The following is a 15,757-nucleotide window of genomic DNA, read 5'->3' as shown; positions in this document are numbered from 1 at the left end:
TCTTCTCCTATTGGCTAAATTCCTTACTTCCTTTAAGTTTTCATGAACACATCGCCTTGTCATGAAGCCTGATCTCTCAATTTACAATCACAACTCACTCCTCTCACTCCAACCTTCCCTTCCCTCTCCCACCACCTTGTTTAAAGTGTATCATATTCGAACACACTCTTACTTATTTATGATGTTTCTTGTTTATTGTCTGTCTCTGCTGCGGTAATGTGAGCCCCACAAGGAGAGGAATTTTATTCTGTTTTGGTCACTAATATATTCTAAGCACTTAAAACAGTGCCTGGCACACAGTAGGTGTTCAATAAATATTTGCTGACTAAATGAATGACAGTAATGTCCCTTAATACTTGTGTTCTCCACACCAGCCATAATTCTCTGTGCTGGGAATGCAAAGATGAAGGAGGCACACCTCCAAGTCTAGCAGGAGGAAGAGATGTGCAAATAAAAGTGCCATAAGATGTTGTAAATGCTAAGGTAGAATACTGACTGCACAGATACCTAAGAGGTCTCAGAACGGCAAGAGACCATTGCGCTTGTGAGGAGTAGTCTGAGAAATTTTCTAAAGGAATTAAAGTTTCAAGCTGAGTATTAAAATTGAGTTTATAGACAGAAAGTCTGGGCAAAGGCACTGGGTGGGAATGGCTGGGCAGGTGTAGAAGCCTGCCCAGCCATTCCCGCCCAGTTGTTAATTTGGCTGAAGTGCAGGTGAGAGAAAATGCTAGAGAGGTCAGCAGGGCCAGGTGATGGAAGGTCTTGAGCACCATTCAGAGGTGTTGGTGATGCGCCAAATTAATTCAATGTGCATTTTTGAAAGCTTTGTGGTGGGGGTGGGTGGAAGGGAGCTAGTCCTGAGGTGGGGGACCAGTAAGGAGACAGGGGAGCAAAGGCTGAGAGCAATGATGAGCATTGAAGGGATACAGGGGAAGCGGTGCAGGGGTCTTGGCTACCAACTAGACGAGGAGTGAATGTGAGTGGGGCCAGGTGGAAAGTGAAAATGTTTTCTTCTCTGTTTCTCAATTCTCACTTCGCCTGATGATAAATCTTGACTGTTCTACCTACAATATTTTTTAACTCTTTCTTCTTCTCTCTAACCTGTTGCCTCTACTTAAATCCACATCTTCATCATCTTTTTCTGGACCACTATGGTAGCTTCCAAACTTGCCTCCCTGATGCTCCTCCATGCCTCATTCCAACAGCCACAGGCTACCAACGTATTCCACCAACACCACAAATTTTATTACATCCTTCTCATGCCTCAACACCTTCAGAAGCTCCATGTAATCTTTTTCTAAAGAGGAAAGTGTAAAACTTTTAGCATAATATACAATTTTCCGAACAATCAGGCCTCAGCCCCATCGGGTTTATATGTCATTACAGCCTGTGTCCACCATTATATGTGCTCTCTTCTCATGTTATAATGCTCCTTCCTCTAAAAGAATCTCATGAGAATGCTTCCCCATCTCTTCTCTACTGTTTCTGCATTTCTCTTTCACTGCAGGGACCCATTTGGATTCTAAAGATATAATGCATAGAAGGTTGAGTGGAAAAGCAACCTCTCATGTTTTACATTCTAAGAGCCTAGAACCCACCCATTTTTTGAAAAGCCTTATCTTCACTTCCTTGTCAGTTTGGATTTTCAATCACTTTTTCCTCTAACATGAAATGTATTATTTATTTTTAGCTCTTAGGAAGGAATAGGTAGTTGATGGAGCTGGGCAGTGGTGGCCTATTCCATGTGCCCTTGAGGAGTCCACAGACATTTGGGGTCTTCAAGACCTGAGGGAATTCAAGGGGCTCAAACTCGGTCTCGGCCTCAGCTCCCATTTACAAAACACCTACTGTGCGGCTGTCTTGGTGCATGCCTTCTCTTTATTCTTCAAGCTGACCTTAAAAGTTGGCCATTATTCACTTTACTTTACAGATAAGAAAATGACAGCTCAGAGGGCTCTGGCAACTTGCCAAAAGTCTAAGGGACAGGATCTAACCTCAAGGCTCCTGATTTTGTGTCCAGTGCTCTTTCCTCCTCACCGAGCCAACCCCTCAGATCCAGCAAGCTGTCTAGTATCTTCTCTTCCACCTTCCCTTGAACCTCACACCCTCATGTCTCCTAGGCTGATTCCAACTGGATCTCACCAGAGGACAGTTTCCTAAAATACGTCACTATCTCTCCCATTCACAAATGCATTTTCCTTTGAGACTCTCTCATTGCACTAGAGGCCTCAAAAAATTAAAATCAAATTTTAACTGATGTGACCATTTCTTGAGGGCTGAAATTAAATATGAAATATCACCATCTCACCTGTTCAGAAACCCATTCTTACTTTGTTTGGCCTGGAACTTTGTAAATACTTGTATTTCTTGAGAATAATCTTACCTGTTCTTAGATTTGTCCATGGACTTTGGTCAAAGGCAATAGAGTTCTAACCAATAATTGTTTTTCTTCTTTTCCAGTAAAACAACCAATAGGCTGAGTTGCAGATAGAGGGTAGGATATTATCCTGAAGTCCTAAATGATAGCCATTTCCTTTAAGCAGGATCAAGGCAAAGTGAGTGATTAAATTCTCCATTCAATACTTTTGGGGCTTAAAAACACAGTTCAATAGAACCTCCTTCCAATGCTATTGCAAGGTAGTTTGGACATTCTTCCTCTTTATCTGACAAGCCAAAGTTGCATGGATTTGAATGTCCTAATCTTTGTCCCCCACCTCTTTCTCTTCTCCATGACGGTAATAATTCTTACCCTCATTGCAGCAAATTCTGTGGAAGCCAGGCCTGGACTCTACCATCTTCAAAGAAAAGAGGGCTTTTATATTAATGGAACATCCAGGCACAGAGGAATTGCAGGAAGACAATTAGGAAATCAAAGAGAAGAAACATGTATTACTGACAGCTTAGAAGGAGACCTTTTGTAGGAGAAGAAGACAAGAAAAGCTCTTGGTAGGAGCCCTTTCGCTAACTGCTCTTTGGCTGGTCTACCCAGGATGGACCAGCCTTTAAAGAAACTGTCAAAAATCAGTCAGATGAAACTTATTACCTTCACGCCACCAAGGTAAGTACGAAGGGCAGGGAACGGAGATATTTCCTGGAGAGGAATGAGGCCAGCACACATACTGATCAAAGGTCCCATTACAAAATATGCCTGCAGAGAGAAGAGGGGCCAAATGAACAGCACTTTTGGAGCACCAAGTCTACTGATGGAGGCACAGGCTCCAGGAGCCCAGGACCTGCCTTCCTAGCATTGGAGGCTGGAGTAACCTGCACGGGGACCAGAATGGGCATCCCACTCTCCAGACGGGTTCAGGATGAGGAACAATATGGGGAGGACAGGAATGCTTAATCCATTCCCAAGCACTGTGCTTTCGTCTACCCAACTTGATCTCTGGCGGTGGCATAGTTAATTGTGTCAATGTACTTATCACACCAATTTTGGTTTACTTTACAGGAACTGAACTTTCACAGAAACTCAGGGTTAGGAGAACACTTGGAGGTTCAACAAGTGCCTTATGTGCCGTAATTAACTAAATAATCGTCAAACCATCGATTAGATCCTGGAACACCTTTACTGTGAAATGTGCAAAATGACTAGTGGATATAAAAGCATCTGTAGAATTGAAGTTCTTAGTCACATGTACCTCACACAAGTACTACCAAGTAATATTTCTCTGTTTGAATACTAATCCGATGATTATTATGAAATATTTGGGCAATATCTAGATCAGGGAATGATGTACACAATAGTGCTTGGTGATGAGAAACTATAAACATAAGTCCCAGCTTTATAGGCCTCTCAGAATCAAATGAAGGGGTTTCAGGCTGGATTCCAAATATCCATATGGCAGGTTCCTCACTACTGGGAACCAAGCATCATTCCCCACCATCTGCTCCCTATTACGTAAGAACTCAGACTGAACAGGTTACTTGCATCAGGACCCTACAAATGCAGATCTACTAGGTAACATACTGGCTTGGGACACCTTGTAGACCTGGCTGCCAGGGGTCAGCACCTGGTTGGTCTGTGTGAGGAAGTGCTCACCTAGTTCCAGATAATGAAGACCTGGCCTACTTTGACCTTACAAGGCAGGATTCCCCCAAATGGGAGGTAGTTCTTGTAACAGATCAAGCCTTGATTGCTGCCTGCCTGGGCTGAAGGAATAGTTACAGGAAGAAGGGTATGGCTTGAAAACTGTCACTGTCTTGGGGCCAGGAAAAGGAGGAGAGAGTTTATAGTGTCCTGTCAACCTCCAACCTCCTGAATAAAGTGATCTGAAAGAAGCGGAGAGAACAAGGAGGGGGAAGTTTTCATCCACAGTCCCCAGTGCTCAGAGGCAATGAGCCAATGCTCCATATTCTTCTTTAATTTTTTTAAAAAGGATCTGGATGCACCAAAGAGTCAACATGTGGGTAGGAGAGGCCATACAAATTTGCTAGAACGGTCTAAACTTAGTGTAGACCTTGGTAAATGTTATGACTCAGCTTCAATTAACATTGTGGGAAACTGGGAACCACCCCAACCCCTCACCTCCCTCCATCCCCCCAGCTCACCATGCACTCAATAGATTCCAGGTTAATCTATGACAATTGTTCATGTCATATGACTAGGTGGTGAATGTGCTGTGACAGATGGCTTTAATCAAAGATGACTACATGTACATGTATCCCATCTCACAGGCTCTTTTACAATGGAGGGGTCTATCTTCCCCCACTCTTGACCTGAGTAGGCCTTTGTAACTGTTTTGCTCAAATGAACATGGCAGAAGTGACTTCTGAGGCTAGGTCATAAAAAGGAACCTGGCATCTAGTCATGCTTGCCCTTGGAACTCAGCCGGGGTGCCGGGAGGAAGCCCGGGCCATATGAAGAGGCCATGTGGAAGTTTTCTGGACAATAGTCCCAGCTCAACTCTCAGCTGAGAGCCAGCATCAACCAGCAGACATAGGTATAAACAGCCCTTCAGGTGATTTCATTTCACAGCCTTTAAGTCTTCCAACTAAACTCTAGACATTGTAGAACAGAGACAAGCCATCCCCAATGTGCTCTGTCTAAATTCCTGACCCACAGAAACCATGAGAAATAATAAATAATTATTATTGTTTTGAGCCATTAAGCTTGGGGCTATTTGTTACACAGCCATAGACAACTAAAATATGTGCTTACCAGAAGGTTCCTTGAGTAAATCTCTTAGGCATTTCTCTTTGTACTGAGCCCACTTCCGAGTTGTCTCCTCAAGGAGAGATCCTGTAACCTGAGCAGAAAAAAACTATGTTGGCCCCCAAGTTAGCTGCGAGCACATATCATGATTCTCAAACTTTTTAACTGAAGTGTCCATGATGACCTACACCAAAAAAAAAAAACCAACAGAATTTCTTCGGCATCTTATGTTCTATTTAAAAGACACATATAGATTTTTTATTTACTCTATAATTTAATCATATTGATTTTAATGCAAATATGAAAGTTTTTTTTTTTACAAAGTCTTCAAGTGAGGTTGACATTTCAAGAGGATGCAATATGCTCGTCCTGAAGTTTCACACCCAAACAGATGACTAGTTGCATGCTTCTAAGACTATGCGAATCTCAAAGAGGAGCGCACATGAAGAGGGCTCAATCATTGGTCAGAGAAGGTCCAGAGGAGTTGCAGGAGCGTGCACCATCCCGCCCAGGTGGCTGTGGGTCAGAGTTGAAGATATTCAGCAAACAGATGTTCTGCTATTGCACTGAGGCTTTGGGAATTTTTTCTTTCTGACATTAACTATTCCATCCCACAGAACATTGGGTATACAGCACATACTTTTTGGGCTTTCCAGATAATTGAGTTGTCTGACAACTTCTAATTATATATCTAATACCACTTTTTTGGCTTTAAAGGGACTTTTTTTTCTTCAATTTACTCCTCTGTATTGAGCACCTATAGTGTGCCAGGCTTTGCATTAGGGAGGAATTGAAGGGGATACAAAAATGAGCAAGACACATTCTCTTCCCTAAAGGACTTTAAATCTGCTAAAAATAAGGCAATTACAATTGACCCTTGAACAGTGTGGGAGTTAGGGATGCTGATATCTTCCCACAGTCAAAAATCCACATATAACTTTTGACTCCCCAAAAACTTAGCTTTCCTCCAGCATATATGAAGGATTGGTTTCAGGACATCCTGCAGATATCAAACTGTGGATGTTCAAGTCCTCTATGTAAAACTGCATAGATCAATGCATGCAGTTGGCACATATGTGGATGCCCAACTATGAATCAAAACAATACAAGTATTTATTGAAAAAAAAAATTTATGTGTAAGTGGACTTACGCAGTTCAAACCCACGTTGTTCAAGGGTCAACTGTATATAGTTGGCTGGTAAACAAAGTCAAGTGACATTCTTACCCTATCATTCTCTGCTTCCAAACAAGTATGGGCACCACTGTCCTCTCAGTCACAAAGTAGAAAACAGGAGTTAACCTCGACTCTTCTCCTTCACCCCCACATCTATCTGAGTGCCAGATTCTGTCCTCCTAAATTTCACTCCTATCCAACTTTGCCTCCCATTTCCTCCACCTCTGGCCTGGTGCCACCAACCCCCTCTATACTGTTTCATAGTGGTAAGTCCACAAGGCAGACTGAGCACAGGGCTCTTCTGCCTAAGCCTTCCCCCCATGGCCTTGTCAACTCAACATTTAATGTCTCAGCCACCCCATCCCAAGTCTCTCAACCTCAGTTGTGCTCGTTCATGACTTCACATCCTTGCTCTTCCCACTGGTACTCCCTTCCACCCCACGTCTTCACCTGGCTCATTCTCTGTTCATATCTTAAGGCTCAAGCCTAATGACCTCTGTCATACTGGACCACTTCTCTCACTGAAATCTTGAGCTAGTAACCCTTCTCCTCAGTGCCCTGTGACACTACACACAACTTATTCGTAAGGTCTATCACATTGTACTATCTTCAGTGGATCACCTGTCCCTCTCCCTCATTACCCTATACCTTCCTTGGGACCTGAGACAGGCCTTTCATCCTAATACTGTCCCCTAGCACAGGGCCAAAGTTATTGTCCGCATTCTCCCTCATTTTCCAGCTAAAAAAAACACAGGCACAGTTGTAGGTGGAGTAGGGGGAAGGGGACATGAACATGAGAGAGGTTAAATATGAGATCTGGGCTAATTTGTCTCTTCTCACAAGGGGTAGCAAACTCAAATACTTTCTTGGGCCAGGTAGTTAAACTGAAAGAATGAAGTAGGACAGGTATAACAACAGAGTGTGGAGGAGCCTATTGTAAATTAGGGAGATGCTCCGCTGAAAGGTATTCACACACACACACACACACACACACACACACACACACACACACACACACACACACACACAAAGGGGGGCAAAAAGCAAAACAAAACAAACAAAATCTATGAGCTTAATGGGTAGTCTGAGTAATTAGTCCAATCTACCCTCCCTCTTCTTTGCCCAGCATGCCCCACTTCCCAATACTATCGCATTCGTGATGGGGTGTGTGAGTATTTCCTCTGCATTTTTTCCCAAAGAATTGCACAGTCAATTTTTTGAAGAAAAATTAGTATGGTCATCATTAGACTAGAGGGTCCCAAACTTTCTCAATTCATGGTGCCTATAGTGTCTCAATAATTATTTCCCAGCAATGCTAAGCCAAAGGAAATATCTAGAATCCCATTTATTAACTAGGTAGGTTCAAACAACTTAATAAATATTTATGTTCTAGCAACTTAGCACCTACAGGAGATTGCACAACTTCTCAAACCTATGACTCATATTGGATGCCACCACCTTCGTTCCCATTGATTTTTGTTTGGTACTTGCTTTTTATCATGACAACTGCAGAAAATCCAGTTTTGCAAAAATATGACATCATTGAAAGAAATGAAGTATGACATAATGTTGAAACTGTGAACTACCTCGAGCTAGTAATTTGCACAGCATCTGGCAGATGTCATGGATTGCTGCTTCCCTAGAAAAATTAAAATATCTTACAGCACCCCTGTGACTTCACAGCAATGTCCTGGGGCACCTTAGCATACCACTTGGGAACCATGGGATTAACCGGTAAATAATAATGATGATAATGATGACAAAATAATTGACGTTTATCCTTTGGTTTCAGTTTCCAATGGGTTTTAAATCTCCATCAATAATATATCTCTCTGAGTTATGGCCCAAGAGGCAAGATGCAAGTTTATTAACACATTAGGATGTTTAAAGAAATAAATATCCTAATGGGACCATAAATGACTCTATTGTTTTTAGAAATTCAACAGATAAGTTGATAAACAAATTACAAGCTTCCAGAATCCTCCAAGTCACAAAAATAAGACCTTTTCTTGGATAAAGTGCTGTGTGTGTTCTTGGGTACCTCACTAAGGCACTTTCCTGGCTGAGGAAGAGACAATAGAATTCATTGTATATGTGAGCTGTCCCTGCACTAACATTCTCCTATCTCCCTGCTCTTTGGCATGACTAATGGCCATGGTCAAAAGCGAAAATTAAAAACAAACTAACTAACTAACTAACTAACTAACTAACTAACTGAGAAATACTGAATTTGGTTAGTCTACGAGAGCCAGACAAACTCAGACTCTTTTTCCAGATACTTGTCCTAAAGACACCAAAAAGTCAGGAGGCAAATCCAAGTCCGAACACAGCCAGATCCAAACACAGTACTGAGGAAAGGAGATACATGAGTGAGTGTTTTCTAACTGAAAATGTCCAGTGCAATCTTGGTTCTTTTTTCCCTTGCTTAGGTAACCAGCATCAATGACTAACTTGGCTGCGAAGGAATTAAGGAAAAGAGGGAAAAAAGCCTCTATTGTCTTGCTTTAAATAAATCTTCTAATGTTATTTGTTACAGAAGGAATACACTTAAGTGTAAATAAAATTAAAATTACAGATAAGTAAAAAGGGGAGAAGATGAAACCACAATCTTATTACTCAAAAATTACCATCTCCTTCCAGACTCTTCTCTCTGTGCACATGTAGCCTTTTTCTTTCTTTCTTTCTTCTTTTTATTTTAAGCAAAATGGAAATCATATTTTCTTAGCCTCTTTTTCACTAGAAAATATATTTCCATTTCAGGAACTATTCTTTTAAAACACCATTTTAACAGCTACATAATTTTCTATGGATGAATGCGATATCATTTATTTTTAAATCCCTTAGTTTGGGAAATTTATGTTGTTTTAGATGTTAGATCATATAAATGACGTCGTAATGAAAATATTTATAAACATTTGAGCACATCTTTATGAGGAGAAATTAATTCTTTAAACTGGAATTTCTAGGTCATAGAATACACATTTTTCGAAGGTTTGATAATGTACTGTCAAACATTTATCCTTGCCAAAAATTTTTTTAATTTAAAAATATATACCTCTTACAGGTTCATCGGCAATGTATGAAGGAGCCAGAAATTCACTTCTCGAACAGCCTTAGAGACTATATATTTTTTAATGCTAAAGCAACTCCTAATTAAATGAATTGGGTGGGGGTCGGGGGCAAGGGGAGTGAGGCAATAGCATTATTTCTCTGCTTGAATTTAGAAACAAAAGTCTCTCTGAGAATTTCTCATTTAGTGAATTTTATGAAGACTTCCTGCCAGAAAACATACCACGGTCATTTATAATCCATGCAGGGAAAGTGTCTATGAGCAAAATTCATCATGAAAGTCTACACAAAACCTTGTAATATAAACATTGGGAGAAAGAATATGGGATTTGAGACAGAACCAAGAGGAGGGTCATCAGGATTATAGAGATACACTGTAGGACAGACAGAGCGAAGAGGTTCTGAAAACAGACTGGGTGGCAGCAGGGAGAGGGCATGCTAACAAGCACATTATTGATTACAAAAATACCAGAACAAAAGGGCCAAGGTGTGGCCTTGCCAGCTTCATAAGCTGGCCTGAGGCACTGCAGATTCTTCTGTTTTAACATATAAATATTCACACGTCAACAGCTTCTAAGGAATGCTGGGGAAGAAAGAATATGGTTCCTCAAATACCCTGCGGAGACACAATGGCTCCACTGCTCACGAGCTACATGATTGCTGGTGATCATTTAACGCTTGTAAATCTTAATTTCTCCACCTGTAAAATGGGTTCAGTAATAATACTTTTCTCAGAGCCTTGTCGTACAGTTTAAGCAAGTTAATTTATGATAAAATGCAAAGTGCTGTGGCAGTGCGTGCGCCTAAAAGACCCTCAGTACATGGTTGTGGATAGAAGGTGAACAAAACGGGACAATTAGCTGACTATATTCAGTTTAAATATGAGATAGAAAATTAAAGAAAGGTGAGAGCCTGTGTCAACATTCCCAGCAATGGGCCTGCCACTAACAGGTTAAGTCCTGGGGTGGGAGGCAGGCCAGAGCCACCTGGCCCTCAGAAATGTACTGGTCACTCATCAGGAGGCTGCCACCATGGCAAGAATTCCCTGAAATCACTGATTGGACTCACATCTACAACCTGCTATGAGGACTCGAAGGCAGCCTCTGAGAGAATTTGGTTGCAGAAAATTTGTTAGGAGTTTTCTGTCTATTTGGTTCCAGGCTAGTGCCAAAGAAAGGTTGATAATGTGAATGCTTATGAAGTCTGGCACCCCAATTCTTAGGCTACAACCAGGGACTAACTCTGCCTGTGGACCAAAGGAAGAAGAGAACATTCTTCAAGGCACTTTCTTTACTCAGATGAATGGAGCTGGGGTTCCTTCACATCATTGCCCAGTATAAAACCTATGGAAACTTGAAAAGGGAAGGAGTAAAGGTAAAAATAAAACAACCTGCCAGATGCCCAACTAAAGAGAATGGTTACATACATTAGAATACACCCTTGAAGCCCTTAAACCTCCTGCTGTGGAGCTACATTTACTGATGTAGAAAAGTGTTCAGCTTCTCCGAGACTCAGTTTATTTATCTGTAAAATGAGATTAACAGGAGAACTCTTCTCACAGGGTTGTTGAGAGCATGAAATGAGATCATTAAATGGCTGTATATATATATAATCTGGAAGCATGAGCCACAAAATGTGAATGAGGGTGATCACTGGGTGGTGGCATTACAATGAGTTTGTATTTATACTTCTTTGGATTTTATAAGTTTACTTATTTAAACAATGAGCATCCTATATTTTTATAATAAGTAGGAAGAAAGAAAGAAAAGAAGGAAGGAAGGAAGGAGAAAGGAAGGAGGTGGGGAGAAAGGAAAGAAAAAAAAAAAGAACTATCCACTCAACCTAAATACTAAACGTGGGAAAATGATAAAAGCAGACAGGAGATATATGTAATGATTTTAAATGCTATTTGCAGAGTTCACGCTGACATGGGAAAATGCTTATAATATGATGTAAAGGGGAAACCAGGATACAAGATGTTTTACGCATCATCATTTCAGCTATATAGAAAAATGCAGAGAAAAAGGATTTGAGAAAAATATGCCAGTATATTAACAGTGATTACTTCTGAATGCCAGGATTATAGATAACCATTACTGACTTAATACTGTTTTAAATTTTCCAAATTGCCTATAAGAAGCCTAAATTGCTTCTATAATCAGAAAATATGTACAACTAAAAATAACGATAATAATAACAATAATAATAATAATAAAACTGTTCTTACTTGCTTGATGGAAACCAGAAGCAGCAGAGCAAGGAAGGGCCTCGCAGGGGACGGGAGAGAGCACTTACTGCGGGAGGGGGAAGGACTGGCCTCCCAGGCAGCAGGGATAAGGGTGGGCAGCGCCTGGACCCCAGGCAACAGCCCCACGTTCCTTCTCCCAGGCCCTGCCCGGCTCGGTTCCAGCCTCATCTTCCTCGCTGTACTTTCACAAGAGCGGGCACATTTGTCTACCAGTCCAAGATGTACCACAGGCAGCCTCCTCTTGCATTCCTCTTATACAGCGAGGAAATGTTTGCACAAATCCTCTCCACACCACGCCAAGAGCGTCTGGACCAGTCTAGACCAATCTACTGAATCTCCAAAGTTTCTCATCAGCAGCGGCTCAGCCCCCACCCTGACCCCCCCCCCAAAGGCAGGGAGATTTTTCCCAGACCTTCCCCAAGTCAGCTGTGTTTCCTGGGATGTCCTCGGCAGAAGCCAAGAAGAAAAAGCAAGGCAGTCAGTAGGTTCCACCCCTGAGGCCCGGCTCAAGACACAAGACCAGGGTGCGGCAGACTCGGGTTCCAGCTGCTGAGGAACAGCTGACTCTAGAGGTTGGGCCTGGAGCCAGTTCTGAGGTGGGTGTCTTCATGAGGTGAGGCATTTCTTCTAAGGCATTAAGATTGTCCACCCAGGCTGAACCCAGCCATCAGGGTTGCCAGGCCTCCTCTGGGCCCTGTTTATGCCAAGACATCAAGAGAAACAGTTGCCCAGCCCAGGAGAGAACAGCTCTTGACCCAGCGTCTGAAGCAAAAGCCCAGTCAGTGACTCGAGCTCTGTCTACATAATAGCAAAACAACATGCAGAAAAGTCAAACATACATTCCTCTTCATTGCCCACTTGTTCTGAACCTGTTGTTCAGCCCACCTGGCAGATTCTTTTATGGAATTCATTATCCGGCACTTACTATCGTATTTGTACTTTCTCACCACAATTCACACTTACAAAAGCTTTTCACTCAACATCCTATTTCATTCATCCTCACAATAATACTGTGAGGGTGTGATTCTTTCTTCACTTGACTGCTGAAAAACCAAGTTCAGAGAGGGTAGGTTGTTTGCCTAAGGCCACACAGCAAGTAAATGACAGAGCCAAGATACTATCCCAGCTCTTCTGATCAGAGTCACTCTACCAGAGGTACTTATAAGGTGCCATATCTTACCCTAACTCTCTAGATGAATTCCTTTTCTCTAGTAGTCTCATTGTTGTGCCTCTGAAAGTCTCTGTTTGGCCCTTCACAGCCCACCTCTCCCTGTCTGGCTTCCAGTACCCACTTTCAGATCTTCCCAGACTCCCGAACTGGAGGCTCAGGTAGAACTTACCCAGATTGGGTGAATGTAGATCAGTAAGGGATAAAAAGAATGTGTTCTCATTTTTTTCCCATTCGAGTTGAACCATAGGAGCTCATCTTGGTTAATTTATCTAACTGAATGAATTCTAAACAGTTTAGAAATCCTTGGAAGTCATAAAAACTTCATGTGGCAAGATTTTGAACCATAGCAGTAAATGCTCGTAATGAACAAAGACCCCACAATGGACTCTTATAAGGATGTGACCTCTACAATCAATGTGGTCATCTCGTTGGGACAGCAGAGAGCAAGATAAAGTGACATAGAGAAACGTGCCCAAGGGATGGGCTTCGATCCTTTTGACACGGCTGTAAAGCTATTCTCTAACAGCACGTTTAATGCTATCTTCCAAGTTGCATGCTGGCAAAGAAAAGCTTGCTTGGTAAGAATAATCTATCTAATCTCTTTGAAGTTCTTCTCAAAAACATCCTTTTTCTGAAGGGACAGGGGTTGGGGCCACACACGACTCCCCTATCTGTTGGATGGATGCCATCTAGTGATAAAACGTGGGAACTCTTTTTCCCAAATGCACACAGCTCATGGGCTGCTGACAGCACTGAACACAGTTCCCTGGCCTTTGCCAGTAGAAAAATACAGACGGAGTGAAATTAATCCAAATGGTACTGCCCTTTTCTCCTACCAGGCTTGTAGATTCTTAGTTATGTCTGGAGGTCTTCAAGAGGTGTCTCATGTGTAATCAAGAACCTATATATTTCAGATGCCAGGTAGAATCTTCTGCTACTCTCTTGCCTTCACTGCTTCATCAGTGTCCTCTGCCCAAGAAGCAATTTAAGTATTTTCCATGTCGCCACTCCTTCAGTGCCGAGGGCTCTGCCTGCTAGCTTTTGAGGCCCCAGGATAATGCTGAATTTTGCGCCCTGCTCTGCTCAGCACTCAGGCCCTGACACAGGCTGCCTGAACCTTGAGTCTCTCAGAGCCCCCAGAACAGGAAGTTGTCCTCGGCAGTCTCTCTCTGTAGGGCTGGGCTGGGAACAGGCCGTGCAGTCCTTGAGATTCCTTGAACCCAATGCTGAGGACCCTGCTCAATACTCAGAGACTCACCTGAACCACCCCTGATCTTCCGTCAGAAACCAACATCCTCCAATCAACAGCCAAAAGATGGAAACAAGCCAAGTGTCCATTAGATGAATGGATAAGCAAAATGTGGTACATCCACACGATGGGATATTATTCAGCCTTTAGAAGGAAGGAAATTTCGACATGTGTAACCACAGATGAACTCTGAGGACATTATGCTAAGTGAAACAAACCAGTCACAAAGAGGCAAATTCCATTTATACCTGTAGGGAATTAAAGTCATAGAAACAGAGAATAGAATGGTGGTTCCTAGGGGCTTAGAGAGGGAAAATGGGGTGTTAGTGTTGAATGGGGACTGTTTCAGTTTTGCAAGGTGAAAAGAGTTCTGGAGGTTGGTTGCACAATGTGAATGCACTTAACCGTTAAGATGGTAAGTTTAATGTTATGTCTATTTCACCATAATTTAAAAATAAAAATAGAAAATCAATGCCCTCTTAAACATCTACATCCTGGGGAAGATTGTGATGAGAGTATGTCTCAGCTCTGTGCTTTCTCAGGCCACAGGTACTTGCATGGACAACACAGGCTGGAGTGCACCAATTCCCCGGGGTGTGGGGTGGGAGGGCTGGTGACAGAGATGGTAAAGATGCCAGATGGCAGGGCTGAGGAGGGTGGGTACCATGACGAGGAAGGGGAGGAGGGGCCGCTGCTCATCCTGACACTGCACACCTCATTCAGCCATGGACAGGGCCCAGCGGCAACGGGCCATGGCCCTCCTCCCGATCTGCCTCGCCCTCGCCTTCTCTCTCACCGCTGTGGGCAGCAGCCACTGGTGTGAGGGGACCCGGAGGGTGGCAAAGCCCCTGTGCCAGGACCACCCAGGAGAACTGCACTGCCTTCTCTTTATCAGGAACAGCAGCAGCAGAAAGAGGGACAACCGGAGCCAGGCTGTCCAGTACATTTGGGAGACGGGGGATGACAAGTTCATCCAGCGCAGGTTTCACGTGGGGCTCTGGCAGTCCTGTGAGGAGAGCCTCAGCAGCACAGGTGAGCATGGCCTGCAGGTTCTGGGGGTGACAGGTGCAGGACGGTAGCCACTAGTAGGAGCTCTGGAGTCAGGCTGCCAGGGTTTGAATCCCAGCTCTGCTACTAACTGCCTTGTTTCCTTGAGCAAGTCCTTTCACCTCTCTGAGCCTCAATTTTCCCATCTATGAAATAGGAACAATAGCAGTACTCTCTCTAGAGTTATTATAAAAATTAAATGACTAGATTCACATAAAGCGCTTGCAACAGTGCCTGACACAGTATCAGTATTTATTAAACATTAGCTTTTACCATTTGTTAGTGTCACCCAATCCCTGGAGAATTAAAGGCGGCCCCGCCCAACTCTAAACTGCATTCCCGAACTTTTAAAGGGTCTTGGAATGAACGGCTCTCTTAGAAAATAGACTTTTAACATTACTAACAGGAAAGGAACCCCTTTACAGAGCACTTACCAGAAGAAAAACCCTTAACAATTAGACCTTTATCTCAGGCAATCCTTGAAATAACCTAGCAAAGTAAATATTTCTTCAGTTTGCAATGAAGAAACTGAGGCTCAGAGAATTTCAAGTCATATAGCTGGCAAGTCCATTCCCTTTCCTACCATTTTACTCAGCCCCAATTCATCGACATCTTTTGAACTTCTATGGGTTTGAGGATGGTAG

The 15,757-nt window shown here is 42.7% G+C and overlaps 2 protein-coding genes across 2 annotated transcripts in view; one reads left to right on the top strand and one right to left on the bottom strand.

The window, feature by feature from the left end:
- Positions 1-11,814, bottom strand: part of GLP2R (glucagon like peptide 2 receptor) — a 54,744-nt gene extending 42,930 nt beyond the window's left edge. The window contains exons 1-3 of the mRNA XM_006922388.1: positions 11,626-11,814; positions 5,162-5,249; positions 3,044-3,148 (exon numbers count right to left, since the gene is read on the bottom strand). Of these exons, the coding sequence (XP_006922450.1) occupies positions 3,044-3,148; positions 5,162-5,249; positions 11,626-11,814 (382 nt within the window). The remainder of the gene's footprint in view (positions 1-3,043; positions 3,149-5,161; positions 5,250-11,625) is intronic.
- A 2,977-nt stretch (positions 11,815-14,791) lies between these two features.
- Positions 14,792-15,757, top strand: part of GSG1L2 (GSG1 like 2) — a 13,136-nt gene continuing 12,170 nt past the window's right edge. Inside the window, exon 1 of the mRNA XM_015597399.1 lies at positions 14,792-15,098. Within this exon, the coding sequence (XP_015452885.1) occupies positions 14,792-15,098 (307 nt within the window). The remainder of the gene's footprint in view (positions 15,099-15,757) is intronic.

This window comes from Pteropus alecto, unplaced genomic scaffold, assembly GCF_000325575.1.
Source record: "Pteropus alecto unplaced genomic scaffold, ASM32557v1 scaffold398, whole genome shotgun sequence".
NCBI lineage: Eukaryota > Metazoa > Chordata > Mammalia > Chiroptera > Pteropodidae > Pteropus > Pteropus alecto.
The sequence above is the reverse complement of the archived record's forward strand: the minus strand, read 5'-3'. Positions and strand labels throughout refer to the sequence as shown.